Below are 26,762 nucleotides of genomic sequence, written 5' to 3'. Positions count from 1 at the left end.
AATAAATGTAACATCTTCAAGTAGTCACCCTTTGTCTAGAATTTGCAGACATGAACTCTTGACTTTTCTCAAGCAACTTCTTGAGGAATCACTCTGAGATGCTTTTTAAACAGTATTGAAGGAGTTCCCATCTATATTGGGCACTTATTGGCTGCTTTTCTTTATTATTTGGTCCAAGTCATCCATTTCAAACACTTTTTTTAAATTAAATTATAGTTTTATAATGAAATAAATTAATATGTTGGCACAATTATATTTTTATCTACAAAACTAATTTCAAACATTTAAGTGTACGCCTTCAATCAAAAGATTTTTACGATCACAAGAAACATTTCAGGCAAGTGTATCAAAAGTTTTCACCAGTAGTGTTTTCACAGAGGTCTGCTCATTCATTTAAGTAAAGGAAATAACACAAACATATTCATCATTAGTAGATATTAACTTACTGTCCTTCCACTGCAGGACTCTGGGCCGACTCATCGCTACTACTGTCCTCACCATTTTCTGAAAAAGGAAAAAAAAAAAAGCCGGGAGGATGGGTATTTACAAAACCACAAACAGGCCTGTAATTTTAGACCGGCAGAACATCTTTAAAGACCCCATGAAATGGTTTGTCGAAAACAAATTTCTTCCCTGTGCTGACGTACTTCCTTTCGAAACATAGAGTCCTAAAATTTTGTCGAAAATATTGAAATGTATGGGGCTTGTACTTTTTTTATTAAACAGCAAATAGCCTTTTTATTTCCATCACTGCTGACATTTATAATTTAGGAGGAAGAAAATTCTATATATATATATATATATATATATATATATATATATATATATATATAAAACAGTTAGTTTTGTATCTCAAATCTGATTGGACGAGAGGTGTTCCATGTATACTGATGGCCTCACACTATGTATGTGCCATTCTAAAATACAGTGTAAGAGCAGTGAAGATGTGTTAAGAGATGTCTCTTTACATTTAATTTTGTGACATTGCATATGTTAGCCAGCAGGTGGAGACAAAATAACATTTTTGGGTGTAATATGAGCAGTTGGTGACGTGAAGTCCGCATCACTTAGTGTTTTCATTCATCTGCGCTCCATGATCACTGGTATTACTACTACAATATTAAAGCTAGGAAATATCTTTAACCGGCTTTAAATGAACAACTTCAGCATTATGGCTCATCACAGCTGAGAGACACAACAGACTGATTAATTACACAAACTCAATGCGCTAAAATCTTACTGGAGTTTCCACACTGAAGAGGGCAATATGGTAGTTTCAATAGTGAGAGATTTTGCGTACCAGCTATCATGAAACATGGAGGAATACCCCGGCTGGCATGGCTATTTTTCCACTGGGAAAATAGGGTGAATTTTACCATAATGACATTATCTTCAGAAAGCTGACTAACAGACTACAGCATCATCAACAGGTGATTGCACACACTCCATCTCACTCACTCTCTCTCTCATACACACACACACACACACACATCCTTGTTTATCCAATAACTTGTAAGAAACAGCACAAGCTGTGATACTATTTCTGAAGTGACATTTTTGAATTACTAATGGAAGATTGGACGCATCATTTGGTTTGAACCAGCAACAGCAGATTCTGATTCGTCACGTAATAAAGTAGTTCTAGCACAAATAAGTTTTTATCAATGTACTTGTTCATTGAACTGTTGTATATAAGCAATATCTCACTCGCAATCGTGCGATATGGCCCTAAATCAGCACTGCTGTAATTACATACAGCACTCGTACCTGCGGCCAATCACAGCAGTGCTGATGTAGGGCCATATCGCACTCTTGCTCCTGTGATATTACTTAAATATATATTTATATATACATTTTATAAATATGTACATTGACTGTACATTTTAAATTTGCTTATGTGTATAGTTTAAATTGTCAACATTCTGGGGTAGGCCTATACTAGCATGCAGATCACCTCAAAGCTAACAAGAAAACTACAATTTTGATTTCATGGGATCTTTAACAACCTTGGAAGGACTTAAGCAGAACGACCCTGACACTGTTATCTGCAGTGTTTAAATGTTCAGACTTCTCTGAGAGTGTGGTAGTATTATAAAGAGGACAAAGAAGCACAGCGCAACCATGCTAATTTCTTTAGTTGCCATGAAACACTGATCCAAACTGCTTTCTGATGTTGGATGTGACCAGATCATCAAAGTTAGCACAAAATAAAGTTGTGAAGAAGAGGGATGAGGGAACACAAATGATAAATCGTTAAAAAGGAAAGAGACAAAAACACGTCCCACATGGACTTAAAGAGTCTTCACACATTTTCCTGCTGAGATATTGTGACCTATGCTAATGTGAAGCATGTTGCTAGTTGGTTGGTAATTGATGGTTTTAATGTGGTAAGGACTGGTAGAACAGGGATGAATAGAAGCTTCATGCACCTGCAGATGGACCGCTAGCCTTTGGTTAGTCTGAGGAGGAGTGTGCGGGACTACTGGTACTCACCAAAGGGCATGTTACCTAGTTCTGTTTCAAACCAGCCAGGGGGAACGGAGAAAAAGGCAACATGGAAATCAAAAATACATCCCTCATTTCAAACCAAACAAAACACACTAAAGAGGCCTAAAGGTCTACTACAAGAAATGTAGTCATTAAAGAACCTGAGGGGTATTCATTGATATAGCAATGTAGAATGTCATCATGTTCTTGGTCAGAATAAACTATGAGATGGATCAGACCCCCCAGTCCAGCAACTATTCTCAATCAAACCACCAGGACTCAACATACATGCCATTACTGACTGTAATCTACAATGCTTAGCAGATTTTGCAGAATAAAAAAAAAAAAAAAAAACAACATTTCCAGGTTGCTAATATGCGAGCAAGGACTCTGGGAAGAAAGCTTAGTGTCAGGAGAGCCTTTACCTTGCAAAGTGTTCCCCAGCAAAGCGTCCAGTTCTGGGTTAACCTCGGCCTTCTCTTTGAGCATGTGGAAGAGCAGCTGGTTTTGAGTCGCACTATTGATTTCCGTTTGCTTGAGACGGCCCTCCATCACCTTTATTTGAGATTCCTTCTGCGCTGCCTGAAGACCCTGACAACAAGTCCAATATGTACAAATGTTGTTAAAACAAGTCAAACGGTGTATGGGAACACTTATTTCTTATTCCAGCCCAGTACAGCTAGATCAGCAGAAGACAAATTTGAAATGAAAGTAAATCTGTTCTGTGATTTGACACCTTGTTGATGGCCATGGACATGAAATGATCGAGAAGGAATCGGGCTTCAGTCAGAGTGCAGGAGACAATCACAGCTGAGACATCCACAGCGTCACCCTCCTCCTGCACAGAAAACTCATTTCATTCAGAGTTCTTTTCAGTAAATTAAGACAAGTGTTTTTATTCGTCTCAATGTATTGATTCAGATTTTTGAGGAGTTACTTTAGTGAATTGATTCAATGTTTGTAAAAGTTATTTAATTCAGTTTTTAGTCATTTTAGTGATTTGATAAGAGTCATTTCAGCTGTTCAGAGTTTTAAGAGTAATTTCAGACAACTGATGCAATCATTTGAGTCATTATAGTGATTTGAGTCTGAATAATTTCAGTGAAAAGATTCTGAGTTGTAAGAGTCATTTCAGTGATTCAGAGATATTTCAGTGATTCAGTATGGAGGCCCAAACCTGCAAAAATAATAAATAAATACATGTAATAATAAAAAAATAACTAAAGGAATAAATGATAAAACAAATATAATTAGTTTTTAATTAAATTTACTCCTGAATTTATTATTGTATGACTTTTATTAGTTTATTATTTTCTATATTTATTTGTAACTTTTTTTATTTTATTTATTTTGCATTGTTTTTTATTTTTTTTATTAATGTTTTCATTTATTATTTATATTTATTTATTTATTCCCACATATATTTATTTACATATTTATATATACCCATATATTTGTATTTATTTATACATGTATTTATTTTTACTTTTCTGTGTGCAACATGGAAATGAGGGAGGCGGTCCTTGCATAGCTGCAGTGCATCACTGGTTAAGAGCTCAATAGTACTTATCGGAAGCAGATGGACAGCTATAGTTTTATTTTATTTATTTTTTTTATTGCAGAACTTATATATACATACATACATAAACGATCAGGGAAATGAAGCATGGTTGTATCTTTTACAATGACAGCAGAAATCAATAGTATGGATTTGCGGACATCAATATATGAAGTTATATACACAGAAAAAAAAGCATAAGGTTAAATCATATCATTTATGAAACTTGCTCATTTTGTGGTTTTGTTGAAGAAACAGCTCCCCATTTATTTTGTGATTGTAGTATAACCAATAAATCTTGGATTGACTTAAGCTCTTATGTTTTTAGCCCCACAAATAGCTATAGTTTACACGCGATATGGCTATGACCTAACGCCACATCAAAACAAGTCAAGAGTAATCGAGCACACGCTTCAATCTACAATAAGCCAATGGTAGGACCCGCCCACATAATTATCATACAAGAGACAGAAATTTAAGAATAAATACAAAAATAAATACATGTGGGAATAAATAAATATAAAAATAAATGAATGCATAAATAAATAATAATTTAAAAAAATAATATAAAAAAAGTTTTAAAGAATAAAAAGAAAAAGAAAATAACAGGAAAAAAAGTCATACAAAAATAAATTCAGAAATAACTTTCATTTAAAACGAATTATATTTGTTTTATCAAGACATTTATTCCTTTATTTATTTTCTTATTATTACATTTATTGATATATTTTTGCAGGTTTTGTCCTCCATAATTCAGAGTTATTTCAGTTATTTTATTCAGCGTTTGAAGTGTGTAACTTTTTTCAGTGTTAAAATACTTTCTTTTATCCCAGTTTAATATTAACAACTTTAACATTGTATCTGTCATTTCTAGGGAATAATAATTCCATAATAACATATCTTTGGCGGGGAAATCCCCTAAAAACTGTTTGTTTGTTTTGAGTGGCCTGTCCAGCCTGACACAACAGCACTGACTCAACCAATGGCGAGCGTTGGGGGCGGGGCTATCTGTTTGTTTGATTCACAGCAGACGGGGGGCATATTCAGAAGGCTGTTTGAAAGCAATGTTTATTCTTGCAATTCCACAGTGACAGTGACATGGAAATTACACACTATTAGAGTTTTAATTTTAGATAACTGATTAAAAGTTTTTAGAGTCATTACAGTGATTTGATTTGAGTCCTTTCAATGTACTCAGTGTGGCCTGACCTTGGCTTCCTCCATCTGCATGATGTTGGCCTGGCATTCAGTGATGATGTCATTAATGTAGTCTATGTTTGCCAGCAGCGACTCCAGCTCTTCATTCAGAGTCTGAACGGCTTTCTCGTCCTCTGGCTCATCTGCCAGCAGTCTCTCTCTCTTTCTGATGATCTTGTCTCGTCTCCGTGTCAACTCTTCACGTTGCTGTGGACAAAATTTCAAATGACGAGTAATTAAACAGGTCAAAGAACAATGAAATGGAAGACACAGTTCTAATATTCCCTGATTTTTCCAGGCATTCCATGAGCGGGGGAACCCTGACATTATTAATCTCTGCATTTATAACAGTAAACATTATTTTGCTTTCCTACTATTGAACTTATTTTCATCCAATAGTGGTATATTGAGACGTCTTCACAATTAGATGTAGATTTGTACCTTTAGAAGGCGATTCATGTCTGTCTCCATGTTTGAAATGGTCATGCGCTGCATGATAATATCAGAGACACGCCGTTCCAGGCTCTGCCATTTGCCACGAGCTACACGGGTGGAGTAAATGCCAACCGACCTGCGCTGGTATAATCTACAGCAAAGACATGCCCGTCACATACAAAATGTGGCCATATATACTGTATGTGTATATATAACATACATGAGGCCTGTATTCTGTACCTGGTTCCATTAGTTGCTCCTGAACTCGAGTAAGTTCGACCTGCGGGCGGTCTGTAAGAGACATCCTGACTTGACTCTGGCATATTGACCTTTCGTGTGACCTTTCCTGATAAGGGTCGCACTTGCCTCCTCAGAGCACTCACCTGACAGAGACAATGATAATCACCTCAGAAAACATTACAGCGTTACTTTTAAAAAAACAATTTGGCATTTAATCCAATTAATCGATTTCAAAATAGTTGCTAGCTGCAGACTTACAGTAATTAAAGTATTAAAACACAGTGACCTCAGAAAGTCACATTAAAAAGATGAAACGTCGTTGTATTCAATATAAAATATCAAAGTTCGGAATATACTTCACCTCCTCTGTTTTTCTGCGCAGAATGAGTTCCTGTTGTCTCTTCTGAGCTTCTAGAATTTTCAGCTGATGCTGTACAACACATAACACACGTCACTGAACATATTTCACACCCTGCTCATTCATATAGCAGTACGAGTGTTGTTTTCCCATCATGCACCTCTTGTTTGCGCTGGTCTTTCTTGAGTGAGGCGATCTCGCGGTTTCTGCGGGATTCTGCCATCCTGCTCTTCTCCTGCTGCTCTTTCATCTGCTTCATCAGACGCACCTGACAACAGTCACCATAACAACACTCAACTTCCTCTCTATTCTAGTTTAACTGTATGATCATTTTGCAGGGTAAGTGTGGACTAATGGGTGCAATTTACAGTAATGTTAATTATTTGACCGAGTTATTTCAGTTAAACAATTCAAAGTTTTTACGAGTAATTTCAGTGAACTGATTCAGTGTTTTGAGTCATTTCAGTGAACTGATTCAGTTTTAGAGTCATTTCAGTGAACTGATTCAGTTTTAGAGTCATTTCAAGTGAACTGATTCAAAGTTTGAGTCATTTCAGTGAACTGATTCAGAGTTTTTAAAGAGTCATTTCAGTGAACTGATTCAAAGCTTTAGAGTCATTTAATTGAACTGATTCAAGGTTTTTAAAGTCATTTCAGTGAACTGATTCAGTTTTAGAGTCATTTCAGGGAACTGATTCAGAGTTTTTAGTAAGTTCAGTGAACTGATTCAAAGTTTTGAGTCATTAATTGAACTGATTTTGAGTTTTTAAGACTCAATTTAGTGAACTGATTCAAAGTTTTAGAGTCATTTAAGTGAACTGATTCAGTTTTTAGAGTCATTTCAGAGAACTGATTCATAATTTCAGTAGCTATGTTGCCATCCAAGTTATGAGTTTAATTTAGTACAAAATCAGAATATTGCAAAAACTATTTGCGAAAAAGTGTTTCTTACCAATGTGTTTAAAGCAACAAAATCATCCCTTTTGGGAAAATTGGTGCAAAAAAAAATTCAATTGGATGTTAAAGCACTGTGGCTCTTTCATGAAATGTGATGAATCACTTTGTAAATAAACTGTTTAGGAATACATTTAATAAATGTGTTTCCATCGTAGTTCTTATTATTAATTAAAAAAAATTCAACCTCAAATGTGTTTTCTTTTTTTTTAGCACTTTTTGGAGATTTTAGTCACATCTTAGCGTTTCCATTGTATAACAATACGTGGATGGAAACCCAGTAATGTGAGTACTGCAGTATGGGTAATGTGTGTCCACTGGGTGGTGCATTTATATTCAAAAGTGTGATTCTGCAATAATGATTCAGCGTTTTACAGCAGTGTACAGTCTCTATGGTGACGTCTTACTTTGGTTTTCTTCATTTCAGTCAGGTCCTGCTGGAGTCTCTTCAGTTGTTTCTCATACTGTGATTGGTTCTTCAGTAAGCGAGCGTGCTCCTTCTGTGCCGCCTGCAGCTTCTGCAGCTCTTTATTCATCACACTCAGTTTCTTCTCATATTCAGCCTTTATACGCTTAGCTTTATCCACCGAACACGTCTCCACGGAGCCTGACCCACACACACACACACACACACCCACACGTAAGCTTTTCTCAGAGCACATTCAACCTTATGTGTGTTAACACAGCGATGACCTTGTCCATAGCAGAACACAAACCCACACAATCTCAAATAAATCATGTATCACAGATTATTTTACTCAAACAGGATGGGGGGAAAACATTCAACAAGGCCTAAAATATAAAAGTCATGTTTTAACACATACACACATTGATTTATTTATCATTATATCACTACATACGAATTAGAGGATGACCAATATTGGATAATCCCGATAGGATAATATGTTGAAAGAAAAGCAATAACGGATTAATGGTTGTTATAATTAATAGCCTAAATTAAATGTGTTTTACACCAGGAACTCTTATTTTGAAATGTCCAATGTCCGTGCATCACTGCTTCCAGCTGCTCAACTCCTATCTTCCCGTACCCAAATTTAAGGCCACTATAAATTAAAATTAAGACTTTTGTTATATTATTAACTGACTTTTTATGACCTTAAATTTGAGAAAACTGAATTTAAGACATTTTAAGACTTGTAACAGCTGCTCCGACATTGTTTTCTCCACAATTTGTAACGCCCAATTTCCAAAGTGCTCTAAGTCCTCGTGGAGGTGTAGTGACTCGCCTCAATCTGGGTGGCGGAGGACGAATCTCAGTTGTCTCCACGTCTGAGACCGTCAATCTGCACATCTTATCACGTGGCTTGTTGAGTGTGTTACCGTGGAGACATAGTGCATGTGGAGGCTTCATGCTATTCTCCGCAGCATCCACACACCACACGCCCCACTGAGAGCGAGAACCACATTATAGCGACCACGAGGAGGTTACCCCATGTTACTCTACCCTCCCTAGCAACCGGGCCAATTTGGTTGCTTAGGAGACCTGACTAGAGTCACTCAGCACACCCTGGATTCGAACCTGCAACTGCAGGTGTGATGGTCAGCGTCTTTATTCGGATTTAATAACTTATTTCTCCACAATTTAAAGTCAAAATGCGTCTGCTCAACTTCCCCCCGCACACCCCACCTATTGCTTATTGTAGATTTGAACTTTAGGAATCACACAAACGCACAAATAAATTTTCAAAGTACAATCGCTGTCAAATATGATCTAACGGAGATCTTATACCTCCATAAAACATCTAATGGAACCCCGTCTCTACCACCGCAGCACATACCATTTATAAAATGATATGCAAATAAAAAAAATTACCAGTTCAACTTGTAAAATTTGTCTTCGCATTTTTTTTTTAATTGCAGTAACGTGTTTAATCGAAATCAGCTTTTTTGCATTTTAAATGTTAAAGGTGCAATATGTAACAATTTTCATGTAATATTTGCCTTTTTTTTTGTCAACGTGTGAACAACTTGTAACGCAACTTAAAAAATGGGCCCTTCCCGGATTTCCAAGGTTTTCTATTAAAGCCTGTAGACTGATTTACATGTGAAGGGAGCGGGTCAGTTTTGCCAGGAAAATCCAAAGAAAGTGACGTTTATGCGTGCTCCTGAGAGTCTTGCCTCAGACAGTAATCCCTTCTCTTCCGCTATTCAATAGAGACATCAAACAGTCTGGCTAAGCGGGAACGTGATTGTGGTCGAGCGAAAACTAGAGTGAACATCGGCAGGGCATTTGATCCTGGATGGACCTTCATTCGGTTTTTGGGATCAAAACCGCCCCTAAATTGGCGTTCTTCTTATTGGGCAGGTAAACTTACTTAACTGCAAAGCATGTGACATATAGAGCCATAAGGATTGATTTGTGTCATTTTAGCTTGACTTGATCTTGCCTGCTTACGCTGACAAATTGCAAGCTACCTTACTTTGTTAATTTCAAATAATTTCAACGATCTTCTCTTTATACTAAAAGTCAGGTATACAGGATATATTTAAATAAATATGCTGGTTTCTTGATCTTAGAACAACATATGACATACAAAACATACAATAGTGCAGCAACATATAGTTCAGTAGTATGTAGTGTGTGTGTGTGTGTGTGTGTGTGTGTGTGTGTGTGTGTCAGTATGCTATGTTAGCTGATAAGTAGTTTTAGTTTAGTCTCAAAGTTTGTAGTAAATCAATCACAGCTGTGTCATTTTAAGTATGCTTCCTCATCTGCCAGTGAATTACGATCAGTCGATTTGTACATTACATCATTATTTTTGGCCCAATGGAGTGTGTGCATGAGTGTGAGCGCGAGCAACAGGTAGCTGACTGCAGTTCACCTCACGGCCACAGGTGTCATTAATAACAACATTTCTGAATCTTACATACTGCACCTTTAAATAAGTCAATCATGTATAACATATGTATTACATACAGAGTGTGAACCAATAATTTAAGCAGTATACACTGTAGATGTATATCGCATGTCTGATGGAAGTTTTATTTTATGTCACATTTGTAGGGCAGTGTAATCATGAACCTGTTTTGACTAAATCATACAAGCCTACTGAATCAAAGTTCAACTGGTTTTGCTGAAATTTCAAAAAGAACCTACATAATATATTTTTCCACTATAAACCATATATATATATATATATATATATATATATATATATCAATTTTTTAAACATAAGCAAACATTTTTAGATGATATAATGCTGTTTATTGAAGAGTTGTCCATATGCAGCATTTGATCTATTGTATGATGTGTGGTGTGGAGTAGTGAATCTCATACCCATATTCTGCAGCACTCGATCTCTCTCCAGCTGTGTGTCTCTGATCTTACACTGCAGCATCATGAGTTTCTGTTCATACTGTTGTTTGAGCGTGTGCAGGCGTCTCTGGCTGTTCTCCAGTTCATCGATTAATTTCTGCTTGATGGCGATCTCACACGTGATGTTGGCCAGATCTGCCTGGAAGTCCTCTGATCAACACAAACCAAATTGTTTCAAAAATACAGTCGTGTACAGACAATCATTAGAGAGACAGTATTTCCTGGTCTGAGCTCTCTGGGATCCAAACTCTGTCTAAAAACATATGTAGCTCAAGGTGAATTCTCAAATGGTTTTTTATTTGATTTTACACATAATTATTATCTTTTGACAAAAACGTCTTCTAAATGTAGTCACTATTTCATCATGCCATGCTGACATTTAATCGGACTAAAATGGCATATCATTTTAGTCGACTAAAGTAACATTTTCAACAGTAATTTCCTTCCAAATGTGTTTTTTTTTCAATGTTGAAGGTACTGCTGTTTTACAATATGTACTGATATTGGGGATTATTTGACAGTAATGCTCTGCACCTTTCTCATCCAGCTCAGAATCAGACTCCTCAGAGCTCTCCTCCGCATCCAGCTCATCTTCATCCACCTCCTCCTCCTCCTCCTCCTCTTCTCCATCTCCCTCCTCACGGTCACTGCCCTCCTACATATCAAACAAGCAATCATAACCTACTTACCTACAGTACATAACTGTGATCTGTTCAGTCAAGGGGACTGTCAATCATACCATCTCTGGCTCTTGATTGGCTGTTTGTGACGTCTCTCTCTCACTGATCTTCTGTTCACTGTCGAGTGTTTCGTCTTTGATGGCACTGCAGAGGAACATCATTAGAATAGAAATTGTAATTTTTTTAAAGGTGCCTCACACAGTGTTCTAACCAGATGTAATGTGACAAGTTTCCACCATTTGTCTGTTCACACTGAATGTGTACTGCCTGACATGATGCAATCACAGCCAAACAAAACAGAAGTAGACCGATATATAATTTTTTTACAGATTACTTGCTTTTGAAATGATATAAAAGAAAATATATATATATATTGTATTATTATTTCTCAGTGTTTCCCTGTGGCTGGTGCTAGAGTGTTCTACAGTAAAACAGCAGCCTCTATAGGTGAAATTAAAACACTGATCTAAATCAATCATTATAGACAATATTTATCTATATTTTTATCCTCACTTCAATTCATATTTTGTTATTTTAATTAGATAATCTAGTACTCTAAAAAAGTGAGGGCATGCCAAGAAAAATGCAACTATATGGAAATGCATCTGGTCAGCACATACATCAAACAGTGCGTTAAGAAGATTAAAATGTTGTAAAATATTAAAATATTGTAGTTGCCCACAAACTGCTTCTGTTTGTATTCTGCCTTCAATAAAGAAAAACATTCGTGTCCAACTCCACTCTTAAAAGTGGAGGTGTAGCACTTCAGAGAAGATAATAATGACATTTCACACTTAATTCCTCCAAATGTGCCTTGTCTTTATAAACATGTACTCGTAGAGTATTCATGTAATCAGATACTTCACGGAATACATTTACAAGAGAGTATTCAGTATTCAGCACAGAATATTTCTTTATGTAATCCGCCCAACATTGTTAACTGTTATCTGCCTTTTCCACCACCTAAGGTAATAGCATCGGCAAATTCCACCAGCACTCTCACTCTCTATCGAACATATTCAAGTTTGATGTACAATTGTGAAGCGTGGGATTCTGGAAAAACTATTTTAATTAAATGCAACAAATGTGTCGAATTTGGACCATTTAAACGAACAGGCAGTTTGAAACTATATATATAACTGGTTAGACAATATATTACATCAGGACAACATTATATATATATATGTGTATGTGTGTGTGTGTGTGTGTGTATACATTTATTCTTACAGTGTGATCAATTTTGTTTTATTACATGTATAAATGCATTTTTAGATTTTAAGGTGAATCCAGGTCACATTTCAAGCCAAACTTTAATATTTTAAATGAAGATAATTTTGCCTATTTTGTGCCCTATTCAGATATTTTGTATTATGACATTATTCTTAGCAATGAAGCAAATTGACCCCATATTCTTATTACTGCATCGCAAAAAAACCTGTAATATGCCAAGACATTTCACTTTTTTGCAATTCTAATTTTTCTTAATTATGATTCCCAACAGATTCTCATTGAAACCTGGAAAAGATCATTTTATTTCATTAAATTTTGAATAAATGTAAGGTAATAAAACTAACTCAAATTGAAGTATAAATACTTTTTCTCCCCTTTTCTCCCAATTTGGAATGCCCAATTCCGAATATGCTCTAAGTCCTCGTGGTGGTGTAGTGAATCCGGGTGGTGGAGGACGAATCTCAGTTGTCTCCACGTCTGAGACCGTCAATCCACACATCTTATCACGTGACTTGTTGAGCGCGTTACCGTGGAGACATGGTGCGTGTGGAGGCTCGCGCTATTCTCTGCGGCATCCACACACAACTTACCACACGCCCCACCGAGAGCGAGAACCACATTATAGCGACCACGAGGAGGTTACCCCATGTGACTCTACCCTCTCTAGCAACCGGGCCAATTGGTTGCTTAGGAATCCTGACTGGAGTCACTCAGCACACCCTAGATTCAAACTCACAACTCCAGGGGTGGTAGTCTTTATTTGCTGAGCTACCCAGACCCCCCACTTTACAACTTTTTAAAATATTTAGCTTTTTTTTTTTGCATTACAGTAATAAGAATTTAAAAGAAAATGTTCTTAATTGTCATGGAAAATATAAGGTTGCAATGTAAAACATCTTGCTCATTAAAATAGGCTTCATATCTTTTCATTATTATAATTATTTTCTTTTGAATTTAGGGGAAATATAACCTGGCATGTTCCTCACAGGTTTGTGAGATTCAATCATTACTATAAGGTGTATTTGGACAAAAGTCTTTGGCAAGTATTGTTGAACTGATTACAGACATAAAGATAATGTCTGCTGTAATAATTATTCAGCTGAAAAAACAATACAGATCGTCATGAAACCACACTGGCACAAATCACAGAGTGCCTCGATTTCAGGTGGGGGGGGGCAATTAACTCACTCTCAAGCAGTTACCATGGCAACAGCCCTGCAGATCCCACCCCACACTGAGTTCACCCTGTCATTACCTCTTCTTTTTCCTCTTTTCCTTCCTCCTCAGTTTCTCCAGGTCTTTCTTGGCAATTTCAATGATTTCGCTAGTGTCCTGGCTCAGGTCGGCCCCCAGCATAGCGGGAGAGAATGCTCCAGAATTTCCGTAGAATGGTGGACGACTGGAAGCTCGAGTGAGGTTCCTTCTCAAGTGTTCATTCACTGCTTCACTCTCCAGAAGCTTAGCTCTTAAACACACATAAACCAAAAAGCCTCAGTCAATGTAACAATGTGGAAAAAAAAATATTGGCCAAACAATTGGCGTACAAAAATACATTTGATATATATATATATATATACATTTGATATATATATATATATATATATATATATATATATATATATATATTTGCTTCAAATGTGCTTTTGAAGTAAATGTATATTTTTAAGATAATATACATATATTAATTTTTTTTATTTATTTTTACATATTTTCAGCTATAATCAAAAATAAGATATAATATATATTTTTTTACAAAATTCTTTGCAGTTTTGCCCAAAGATTTATTGTTTGAGGTGCTGCACAAAATATAATGTCCCTTTACAAAAAATCAAGAAGAGCTATTGAACTATTTCCTGTTTGAAAACAGGAAAAACGGGTACTTTGGAAAAACTAGGGAAGTCTGACTGTCAAAATAGATTTGTTACATTTGGATTCATCCGTCCATGCATGCAGGCCGTGGAACAGTGGATCAGCTTTTTTCACAAGCACGAGTCCTAGAGGAGGCGTGGGAGTTTGCTCCTTCAGTCTACAGGTGTTTTGTAGACATAGAGAAGGCTTGTGACAGAGTCGCTGGGGTGTCCTGTGGGGGACATTGCTGGAGTATGTAGTACCGGGTGCTACTTCATGCCATTTTGTATCTTTATAACCAATGCAAGAGCTGTGTACGTATTCTTGACATTAAGTCAAGATTGTTCCCCCTGGGTTTTTGGACTCCGCCAAGGCTGTCCTTTGTCAGTTGTCACCTATTCTGTTTATGATAATTATGGACAGGATTTCAAGGTGCAGCCGAGGGAAGGAGTATGTCCAATATGGGGGCCTCATGGTTGCATCGCTGCTTTTTGCAGACAATGTTAAACTGTGGACATTGTCAGGCTGTGTGAGGGTCAGCACCACCAAATATGTCCTCTCCAGGTAGAGAGTGAGTGAGCTGCTTCCCCAAGTGGACAAGTTTAAGTATCTTGGAATCTTGTTCGCGAGAGAGGGAAAATTGGAGTATGAGACGGACGAACTGATCCACAACCAGGACAGATTTTACACTGTTCCTCATTAAGCCAAGGTTTGAGTCTCCTTAAGAGCACCCTGGAAAAAGCTCTACAAAGTAGGCTGAAGTAGGGCAATACCTGGATTCTGTCCCCAATCTCTATGCAATGCTGAAAAGGCGTGTTAGCCATGACACCCTGAAAATATCCAGGGCCTTCAGCATCTCAGGGCGAATCTCATCTACCCCTGGCACCTTGCCACTTCAGAGTTTCTGACCACTTTAGTGACATCTGCCAGACATGTGAGAAAAGCTCCTCCGGTGGAGGTTAAAGATCTTCTGGAGAGGAGTCTCCATCAAATGTTCCCAGTTCACCTTAACAATCCATTTAGGTTTGACAGGTCTGTCCGGTAGCCTCCCCCACCATCTGATCCAACTCACCATCAGGTGGTGATCAGTTGAAAGCTCTGCTCCTCTCTTCACCCAAGTGTCCAAAACATACAGCCACAGGTTTGATAAAACAACAATGAAGTTAATCATTCACCTTTTGCTAATGGTGTTCTGGTACCAAGTACACACATTAGCAACCTTATGTTCAAACAAGGAATTTGTTATGGCCAATCCGTGAATAGCACAGAAGTCCAATAACAAAACACACTTGAGATCGGAAAGGCTGTTCCTCCAAATCACTCCCCTCTAGGTTTACCAGTCGCCAGCAACATGGGCGCTAAAGTCATCCAGCTAGACTATAGAATTCCCAGATGGCACCCTTTCAAGAGCCCTACTCAGGGTCTCCAAGAAAGCCAGACACTCTGAACTTTCAGTTTGAGTCGCATTGAGGCGGCCCTCCAAGATTGTGAGATTGTGCATTCACCCACAAATGCTTGGCACTGTTTAACCAGAGCAACACCTATCCAAGAGTTTGGTTACAGAGCCATAAATGCACAATACATGTGCCCAACTATATCTAGTTGGCATCTCTCAACCTCCCACACCAACTCTGGCTCCTACCCCACCAAAGAGGTCACATTCCATGTACCAAAAGCCAGTTTCTGTAACCAAGATCCAGTCCACACGGGCCCCTCATACTTCTCTCACTGCAGGTGGTGGGCCCACCAAGAGGATCAACACAATTAACGATTCTGGTTCCTTAATGGTTCCAGTAACTCTTAGTACTGAAACTCTTAGTTTCCGTAATTACGCATTGTCATATGAAGAACCAGTCAGTAAATATTAAGTAACTATTAACTATCAATGAAAGTCTCACAGGTCTGAAGTAACACTCCATGACAGTAACAGTTCTAGAGACAGTTAGATTGTGTCTAATGCTGCACTTCAGGCATGTGAGACTTTAATTTAGATCTCATTTAATTTTGAGTTGGAAATTCATACCTTGCGCTTGATACCTTCTACACCAGACTATACAGGAAGTGCTGTTTGTTTCACACTGTAGATCTGTAGATGCATCTGGCTCAAAAGAGTCATTTGTTCGAGAATCAAATTGCACCGTTAGCGCTGTGTGTTTTATGCTCCAGATTCAGTAGGGGGCAGTGCTGCTGCTGAAATGCACCGCTGGATACACTGAATCAGAGTATTTTAGGACAGTGTCCATCCGCATCGGTGGAAATGTGAACATAGTGGAATGGTTAACGGAACCGAAAATCATGAAGATCATATGATTCTGGTATTTTTTAAAGAATGGAACCGGTTCTAAACAAGAACTGGCTCTCGGTACCCAACACGATTAAAGATTCATTAAACTTTAAGCTCTATGTAAGTATTATGGTACAGTGTTTACAAAATTGTATAATACTTCATTTAACTCAAATATGAAACCCTTGAAGTTTATTTTTAGTTTGTAACAGTTAGTGTAGAATACCTGCCCACCGCTGGCTACTGTTTTAAGCGATAAGTACATTTAAGTAGATTAATTTTACCTCAGATCTTCAATTTCCTTGATGTAATTCTGAATCATATTTCCAATCTCCTCACTTCCTTCACCTGAAATACAGTCAATAATCAGTTATTATTCCAACATTTGGTATTACGCCTTTTGATTGGTGTGGGCGGCACTGATGTACTCTCTACCTGCTCTGGCGAGCACCTGATTGGCCTGTTCACTGAGCAGCTGTGTAAGTCGGGCACCCTGAGCGTCTATAGTTTCCTGCATAGCCTTAACACGCATGCGCAGATTATTATTCTCTATCTGCAGCATGGAGTTCTCATGAAACATGTCATTGATGCTTTCGAGTCCATCTTCTCCAACCATACGCTTCCCCTGAGAAAGACAAGATCAAACATCAAAGCGATAAGCATTAATGTACAAGTGCTACCATTCTTCTTTGGTTTGCTGAAATCCTGTGACCTAAATTCTCATATGAATGTCTCACCGTTCTGTACTCCATGAGTTCTATCTGTAGTCTAGCAATCTCCGTCCTGAGTGCGCTGATCTGCTGACTGGCCTTGTCCTGGTTCACCATCACCCTGTTCTTGATGTTGCGAGCTCTGTTGGCGTACTTCAGTGTGTTGAGGGTTTCCATGAAGTCTTGATCTGACGGGCTGATGCAGGCGATCATCACTGTACGACTGACAGACCAGAGAAAATGACTTATTTGTTTACTCAGAGAGCTAGTTAGGTTCATTAAAAAAAAAAAAAAAATATATATATATATATATTCATGTGTCTCTTTTGTAAGTAAAAAATAAAGCATTGGGTTTGGTTTCAGATGCATTACATCAAATGAATGTATTGAAGCTGTAATACTGATGACCCAAGATGAAGTCTAGCTAATCACACACAGACCTGTTTCCTCCCAGTGAATCCTGAAGAAGTCGAGTAAGCTTAGAGTCTCTGTAAGGCACGTGCGGTGATCGTTTGCTTCTGTCTCCTAATGCACTGATGACATTTCCCAATGCCAGCTTTATCACGATGACAAAAGACAAGCAGACGAATACATCACATGATCTGTCATGAGCAACTTTATTATTTACATTAACTCTAGCCCAAAGTGACATGCAGGAGGTGATTATGTGTTTGTGGTTCTGACCAGTCCACAGTTAATGGATATGCCTTCCTTGGCCCGGTCTCCTGTGGCTCCAGTCCTCTTGAGCCGCTCCGATCCAGCCAGATCCACAAAGTGAAACTTGGCCGTGAGTGTCTCGAACTCCTCCATCTCAGATGAGTTGTTGGCCAGTCGATTGTCTGTCTCACTGTCCTGATCTGCAGACTGAGTTAAAGACACATGAACAGTCAATTAAAAAAATGACAAAGATAGAGCAGGAGTTTTCGATGAAACATCCAAGAGGTCCAGTCTCTGGGTGTTTCTCAATGCAAAGAATGCAGAGAACAGACGTGCGATCTTATGAAGACCAGTCTTGCCAAACTACCTTGGAAGAATGAACTCGGAAGGACAGGAGGATGTAGAACGCATCTATCGGGAGCTTTGAGATGTCCTGCGATCTTCCTGCTGTGCATCTGACAGTCTGAGCACTTTGTAGCCAGCGAGAGAACTACTGGCATTATTCTCAAACACCAGTGAGGATTTGCAGAACTGGTGACATGTTAAAAGTCTACAAACACTGGTTTCCTCCATGTGTTTTTACTTTAGTAAAATTATGCCCAACAAAACAACACGTTGATGGAGCATAACGACTCACATGAGCTGTCAGACTTTTGCGAGCTTATTGCGGGACACTCTTGAAATGATAAATGTCCTATATTTCGTCTGCCACCGTAGTGTCGCTATGACCTCTTAGACATCAAATGGGTTCTTGCCCACAAGTCATTATCGATGCATCCTCAACATTTGGCCAAAACGAGAACACATCTGGGTAATTTTATGCATTCTCTGTCCTTGCATTCTTGAGTATCGGCATTGAACTTTGACAGTGGATGATTATGTGTCATTATGTGTCTTTCCTGGCAAAGGTCTGATTGCTCCGTTTCAGAATTCGATGCGTTTTATGGCCATGACATGAAAAAAGTGAAATTCTGGGTGACTAGATATCACTGTTTCGTTTCCATGAAACATGTCTTGTTTTCCATCGGCTGTAGGGTTACCAACGTTTCACCATGCGAATACAAGACACTAGAGCATTGTTAACACTTAAATACGGGATGGCGTTATCCGATGGGGGTGTCCGAGTGTTTCCTCATCTGTCGGGGCAGGGTGGGAAGGGAATCCCCCTTTTGACCGTTCTACCACTAAAAATACGGGACAAAAGTACAGAACTTCCCATCAAATAAGGAACAGTTGGAAGTCTTGAGGTGCGTACACACTAGGGAGAGCTCCGACGGATAGTTTTATGCATGGGAGTGCAAAAGGTCTATTTAAAAGGCGTTATGAGAGGAAAAAAGCAGTTCAGTTTGAAACGAGCTGCAATCCAGTGGGCGATCAAGTATAGAAACGACTATCTAAAATATATAGTTTTGACATTGTACCAGTAAACAGGCTCTTCGAGGTTTCCTGGCTCTGTTTTCAACTGTCGCATGAGGGAGCATGACTTACTATTGCAAAGTTTCTATCACATGAGTTTTGGTCGCTTCAGGGAGCGTCACTATCGCAAACTCTTGCGTTTTCCCTTTCCGTCCTTCTCACGCACCATCACCATTGAGATCAATGCATTCCAGCATTCTTGGACACAGCATAAACTCTAGTGAGTGGACGCCCTTAATCCATTGAGAATCAAGCGGCAGATTCATGTAAGTGATTCACCATAACATTTAACTGAAACTTAAATGAAGATGAAAATGTCTGTGGCAGGGCGGAAGGCGGGGCCGGGTCGTGATCCTACACACCCGGTCCCTTATTAGGCTAATCAATCCTCCCGAGAGGGATAAAGGTCGACTGCAGAGGGTCGTGCGGGAGAGAGAGATAGTTTACGGACATGTCCGTCATGTGTGTTTGTGTCCTTGTTTTAAGTTTCTCATTAAAATATTATTTATATCGTCAAGCCGGTTCTGGCCTCCTCCTTTCCATTGAAAATAGAAATAAAACGTAATCAACTGAAAAACTAAAATTAAATAATAATAATAGCTCCAAAAATGACTAATAAACTAAAACTAAAATCGAAAAAACCCTGAATAACTAAACTAAGACTATCACAGAATGAAAATAACTAAAACTAAATTAAAAAGTAAAAAATAAAATAACATTGCCACCATTTCACGTGATTGTCATTCCTGTGTAAATGCATTTATGCCGCATGAAAAAAAAAACTTTTTATTCCATACCTTTGCATCTTGGCATAGTGAAGATAAAAAGCAGCGTGCAGAAAAAAGGTATATTTATAATTATATTCATTTATAATACACAATTCATCTTAGCTGAACGTATCTTGGGTCTTGATCTGGACCGCTGTCCATTAATTGCCGACATTCAGAATAACTCAAGACGGTTCTTACATTTTCTGCAGGCTCACAAACTCGCACTTGGCAGATGTGTATGGTGAAGATGGCGTGTGAGCGTGAACTCTGTACATTCATCTGTGTGCTGGCGGTGGTGCGAGAGAGAGCGCCCAGCTTCAGACACTGCATCATCTACAACACACACGAGAGAGACATGTCAGTACAGTCACACGCACTCAAACACAACAATAATCTATGATACTCACTTCTGTTTCTGAGCAGGACGGTGCGCGTGGTCAACCCGACAGTGTAGATGCTGCCGTTGGCGTCCTCATGGATTTTAATGTGAGATTTCTGTTTCCTCATCTCCATATCACGACTGGTGTCAAAGAGATCCAACACCTCTTCATTATACAACTGAACATACACACATTAGAAAGATCTCACTACTTGCATAGTAACATTTAGGACATTTATTAACTTTTAAATAATATGAATGCTACTGTTGCATAAGACTGCAGGCAAAACGCTTCTGTTAATCCCCCAGAAATCAGTAGATTAGTACAACAATCTCGAAATGGTCAAATACTGTCTGATTAATTCCTGATTTATCAGTCTAACAGTTTAAATGCAAAGTTTTTAATTAGGCACATAAAATCAAGTTTGAAGATGCATTATAACCATCATCCACAAAAGCATGTGTACCTCTAGGAACTGTGCACTGATTTTGAACTCTGGGACGGGTCGGCCTTGATCTGCTGCTGTCTGTCGTCTCTGTTCGATGCCTTTAAACAGATGACTGACCGCTCGCGGGATGATGCCCAGCTCTTCATTTGCTATAGTAATGTCAAACCCTGTGCCCATTGTATATGTCTTCCCTGACCCTGTCTGAGATTCAAAACAAACATCGGATCCGAGTCAACATTTCAAAAGCGATATTGAACTCTCTTAGTAATGGAAAATAGTTTTGTACAGAGTGTGATTAAATAATACAACAAGTTCTCTGTCAATCCAACTGAAAGTACTATGATTGCCATATACGATTGAAAAGTACAAATAATTAACCTTAAATACACTTTTGACTCACGGTTGACTTTTCAGCGAAAATCTTGACTTCCTGCATCCCTTGCATGAGAGAAGCTCATTTACAATGGCTCGCACTTAAACCTTACACTTTCACTTGTTCACTCGAGAACTTGCATTGTTTTTACTACATACAGAAGTGCAGCGCTATTCACAACAGAGAAGAACAAAGTACACACATTGTTGCTTTTGTCTATTTGTAGTCGTCATCTTTCGACTTTCGCTGCATATTGATTTAGATATTTCTGGTTACAGCAAAAACAACGCAGATTCTCACACCAACAAAAAATGTCAAATGATAGATTTAATTGAAGTATTGGAGATAACTGGTTTTAAGTTCAGTCAACTCCACATGGTGCAAGCTGACAGGTCCTTTGACATGCAATCAGTCATGCAATCAACTTGCGTAGTCTCTCTTTGTCAACCGTTTAAGTTGCCTGGTTACATGTAAGCCTGTTTCACTGCAAGATCTAGACAGGTGATGCTGGGGAGGAGGCGGGTTTCAGAGACAAAACTCTTGTAAAGTTAAACCCTCCTCCTCTCCAGGCAACAATTGTCTAAATTTGCTTCAAGGGGATTGTTTGCATGTCTAATTGTGCAGCAGCAGCATGTCTTTCATGTTTAATATGTCATGTTTGTGTGTTTAGCCATAACAAATCAACATAATTAATCTGCAGCAGCATAAGCAGACCTAGTCTGCCGAGACCAGACCTACAAACTTGCCATATCAATTATAATACTTCAAAACATATTCCGGGAGTTGTCATGGCTAAAAGGTTTAACAGATTGTGTTTTATCTGTTATAAAATGCCCCTGAAATTACATTTTAGGGGGCAAATTTTCCCTCTTAATAAAACAAGTTATTGTCTAACTCTTATTTTTTTTACCAAAACAGATCTTTATTTATATAGTGCATTGCAAAGTGTGCTGCATGTGCATTTAGTGTAGTGGAATTTGAACCATCTGTCTGTTGGATGAGTGAGAATGTTGATATATGTCAGGATTAACACAGTGACAGAGAGAGACAGACATATATATCTGCATTGCGTGCTGGTGTTGGGGGGTAAGTCGGCATTGAAATGCAGGTCACAGTGAAAGCTAGCCACAGAACATGAAAAATACATAGTTTAAAACAAACACATGCATATTATCTAAGACTCGGTGAAAATGAACACGGCTAACAAACACACACCTGTCCGTATGCGAAGATCGTGGCATTGTAACCATCAAAACACCCTTCAATGAGTTTCTCAGTGCAGTTGGTGTAGATACTGTCCTGCATTGAGTCCATGTCAAACACATAATCATACGTGAAGGCTTTATCCTTTCCCAAAACCACCTGCGGCTCGCCCGGCGTCACAAACGTACAGATGTGACATCCTTCAATCTTCTCCTTTGCTAGCTGAGGACGAATCCTGAAAGAGAGATATTTCATAGAGTAGAAAATGAATTAACGTTATCACACAGATATGAATATCAATGTGAATCTACCGATGTCTTGATGAAGTGTAAATTACTCATCTAAAATGATTGTGTAATTACTGGGTGTTGAACTGTACAACGGAAATTGTCCAGCAAGAAATATTACATTCAGGATGAAACATGTTCATTTGTCCTAACAAAAGGAATTTCCTCAAATGCAGCAAAAGATACAGAGAAAAGGATCTGAAACATATTAGCTCACATACTTCTAGCAACAGAAATTCAATTTCATGCAGTTGTGTTCAGAAATGTGTCAGAACGCAATTCATTAAACGTTGCATACATGGTGGTACCACAAGGGGCGCTATAGTGGACATCAGCACAACATTTCTTCTTCTATGGTCAGCTTCCTCTTTCAGCTCAAAATCATGGCGACAATTTGAAGAGAATCGTGCTAAGCATGTTCATGTTAATTAAACTGTTGTCATGGGACCGCACACTTGCAATGCGTTTAGCCTGATCTAAAAATGGCAGGACTGTGGTGACATTTTTGCTAAATAATATTACTTGGTTCATTACAAGTATCATGGCAGTTTGTGGTCAAATGTCCACTGTGTGGCGCTAAAAGGGAGTTAAATAGTCTCCCAAACAGTTGAGGTTTTTAAGGGTAGTGCTCTATCGAGTCTTAAATCGCTCTATCGACCTCCCTCCCTACACTAAACCCTAAACCTAATATGTCATAAAAGCAAATGTGAGATGGAAAACACAATTGCTAATGCAACCATATCATTTTGTGTTGCTTAAATGACACTTTCAGCTCACATGTTGCCTTGCATGCTCTTCGGGACTCGTACCCCATTCCTTTGCATTGCAAGTGCAATGCTCTATCAGTTGAGCTACCTTGCAATTTAATCACACTCGAACAAGCTTGTAAAAGTAGCTGGTTATCAGACCTGGGCACTTTATGGCCGAGGGCTGGATGTGGCCCTCCGCATGGTTTATTGTGACAAATTTAGCGATCTGTAGTGCAATATTCTGCTCAAGGAAAAGTGTTATATGGCCACCCTGTGTCCATTCTTGAGGCTGCTTGTGTTTGTGAATGCTGACATCTGTACACAACTAAACATTGTCAGGAAATATGCATTGGGAAGTTCAGTGACACTTCACAATCTTTTTACGAGAATAAAATGCTTATTTTCCTTTGTATTTTAATTGAAGCTTTGGTTATCATCACCAATTTATCTTTTGTGAAAAAACAGTTGTGCATATGAGCTGACATCACTTCTGTAAGAGATTTGACATTTTTTTTATGTCTGTAGTTTTGACTGCACCTAGCACCTAAACAATTTGTATAAATACATTTGAATGAATAAGACTTGATAAAATGCGCTCACCTAAAATTTGCTGGTTAATTTTTTGGCAAAGAGTGTAAATGAACTGTCCAGACAATGCACGCTCCTTCAGAACTAGACCACGGATCGGTTGACGGCCGCCGATGTTGTTGCACGTGTCGAGTGTTGTTAAACTCACCGCTGAGTTTTGTGCAGAGAGTGCAAGTATGAGAGGATGTTTACCACCACGATTTCATCAAAATCATTCGGAAGTTTGGATAAAAGTGATTTACTGGCCTCATCGCATCACTGACCTACATCAAAGAAAAGACATTACATCGTACCGGAGACTCTGAGAAGTGGTGGGACGCAAGAAAAACTGCCAGTACTCTCTAGACAAAATTAGAGAAGTGCAGGTACTGCGTAACGCCCCACTTCAAGCACTGGTTATGAGAATAAAATAAGTAAACTCGCCTGCTTTGCGACAAACATTAAAAGTTCTATAATTTCTGTTTTTAATTCAAACAGACCCCTGATGTAGAGTGTTAAATTGAATAATAAATTAACAGGGAAGTAGAAATGGTAAAATAAATAATTTAAAATAAGCCTTTATTCTGTTTGTAAATACCTGATAGAAAAGTATCTACCTTTGTAGAGCAATACAATACTTTAGGCAATTGCAGAATTGTCCCATTAGTCACAGATACACTTCAGAAAATTGAGTACACAACTATTTCTGAGCTTAAAAGATACAAAAACCAAATCAATGCAGAACATTGTGTCTCAAACAGAATATAATGTGGCCCCCCATGCACTACTTAAAGCCCGATGTGGCCCCTTTACCAAAATAGTTGGCCACCACTGCTGTATCTAATGCAAACGTTAAAATGTATCTTCTTACATGTCATGTGCTTTTCTCCCCAATTTGGAATGCTCAATTCCCAATGTGCTCCAAGTCCTCGTGGTGGTGTAGTGACTCACCTCAATCTGGGTGGCGGAGGACGAATCTCAGTTGTCTCCACGTCTGAGACCGTCAATCCACACATCTTATCACGTGACTTGTTGAGTGCGTTCTCATGGAGACATAGTGCATGTGGAGGCTTCATGCTATTCTCTACAGCATCCACACACCACACGCCCCACTGAGAGCGAGAACCACATTATAGTGACCACAAGGAGGTTATCCCATGTGACTCTACCCTCCCTAGCACCCGGGCCAATTTGGTTGATCAGTGATTAAATCATAAAATAATTCAAGACTTGTTCATCTTGAACCTAAAATTGAGTTCTATTTTCTTTTCTTTAGGCAGCATTAACTTTACTGACAAACACAATACACACACATTCGATAAGAACACATTTATCATTAGTTTGGGAGCGCAAGTGAATTTATTAGGCTTATTTATTTAGATTATTATTGTTGTTTTTAAAGCGGACCTATTATGCAAAATTCACTTTTACATGGTGTTTGTACATAAATGTGAGTCAGCAGTGTGTGTACACAATCACCCTAATGTGAATGGTTTTTGTTTCTGCTCTAATGTGACGTCACGTTAGAGCAGGCCTCGACCCCGACTGGTGACGCACTCCACCCTATTATCATAAATCCTCCCCTGAATGATCTACACACAGTCTGCTTTTTTTCCGAGCCGGCGCAGATACAGTGAGAAGAATAATGTCTCAGCTTCGTAAAGCGTCATAAGTGTTCTGTTGTTGGCTGTAAAAGTGAACATAAGAGTCTTCATGTACTCCCGGCATCAGAACCACTTTGTTTTTGAAGGAAATGTGCAACAAAACATAAATGTGTGTTTGTTTGTGTAAATTAGTCACTATCGGACTGATATGTGAATGAGTGTCAATATAAAGCAGGATTTTCAAACAAATTGATTCTCAAGCATGGATTAGTACCAACTGTTCGTGTTCCAGCTAAAGTTAGCATTGTCTCTGATTGTGTTCACGGAGACCAGATATACATATATATTCATACATATATATTCATACATATATATTCATACATATATGGCTGAACTCCAGTATTTACGCTGTCAGTCATATTGATTCTGATTTGTTGTTGCTGTAGTTTCCAAAGTACGAGCTGTAAAGGCACAGCCCTCTTCTTGAAAGGGGGCGGGGAGCAGCAGCTCATTTGCATTTAAAGAGACACACACAAAATCAGCGTGTTTTTGATTCCACCCAAAAAGAGACATTTATAACATGATATAATAAATTATATGTGGAGTATCTTGAGCTGAAACTTCACAGACACATTCTGGGGACACCTGAGACTTATATTACATCTTGTAAAAAGGGGCTTAATAGGTCTCCTTTCAATTTATAATTGTCTTTAGTTCTTAATCTGTAGGCTTTTAGTCATTTTTCATCTGTAGTGTTGACGGATGTTTGCATGATGGTAAACGGAGCCGTTGAAGACTGTAAATGTTTAATAAGTTGGTAAAATAAAAACTGTTTATCACTTCGTTATTTTATTGCTTTTTTTGTCATTTATTTTAAAGTGCAATTTGAATTTAGAAATGTCTTTTGTTTATGTTTTTCATGTTTCAATAAATTAATAAAATTTTTAAACCAAAATCGATAAAGCAAAAACATTCACTGACCCTCGGCAG

The 26,762-nt window shown here is 38.3% G+C and overlaps 1 protein-coding gene across 1 annotated transcript in view; it reads right to left on the bottom strand.

Moving 5' to 3' along the window:
* The window catches only part of LOC127640701 (kinesin-like protein KIF21B), a 61,400-nt gene that overhangs the window by 17,124 nt on the left and 17,514 nt on the right, over positions 1–26,762 (bottom strand). Inside the window, 24 exon segments of the mRNA XM_052123398.1 lie at positions 447–504; positions 2,494–2,514; positions 2,913–3,078; positions 3,224–3,325; positions 5,255–5,449; positions 5,684–5,828; positions 5,918–6,060; positions 6,279–6,347; positions 6,436–6,543; positions 7,637–7,836; positions 10,528–10,716; positions 11,101–11,221; positions 11,306–11,390; positions 13,732–13,941; positions 16,893–16,956; positions 17,044–17,233; positions 17,346–17,541; positions 17,759–17,874; positions 18,003–18,182; positions 20,360–20,494; positions 20,569–20,580; positions 20,582–20,719; positions 21,008–21,190; positions 22,578–22,800. Of these exon segments, the coding sequence (XP_051979358.1) occupies positions 447–504; positions 2,494–2,514; positions 2,913–3,078; positions 3,224–3,325; positions 5,255–5,449; positions 5,684–5,828; positions 5,918–6,060; positions 6,279–6,347; positions 6,436–6,543; positions 7,637–7,836; positions 10,528–10,716; positions 11,101–11,221; positions 11,306–11,390; positions 13,732–13,941; positions 16,893–16,956; positions 17,044–17,233; positions 17,346–17,541; positions 17,759–17,874; positions 18,003–18,182; positions 20,360–20,494; positions 20,569–20,580; positions 20,582–20,719; positions 21,008–21,190; positions 22,578–22,800 (3,249 nt within the window).

Source organism: Xyrauchen texanus, chromosome 49, assembly GCF_025860055.1.
Source record: "Xyrauchen texanus isolate HMW12.3.18 chromosome 49, RBS_HiC_50CHRs, whole genome shotgun sequence".
NCBI lineage: Eukaryota > Metazoa > Chordata > Actinopteri > Cypriniformes > Catostomidae > Xyrauchen > Xyrauchen texanus.
The sequence above is the reverse complement of the archived record's forward strand: the minus strand, read 5'-3'. Positions and strand labels throughout refer to the sequence as shown.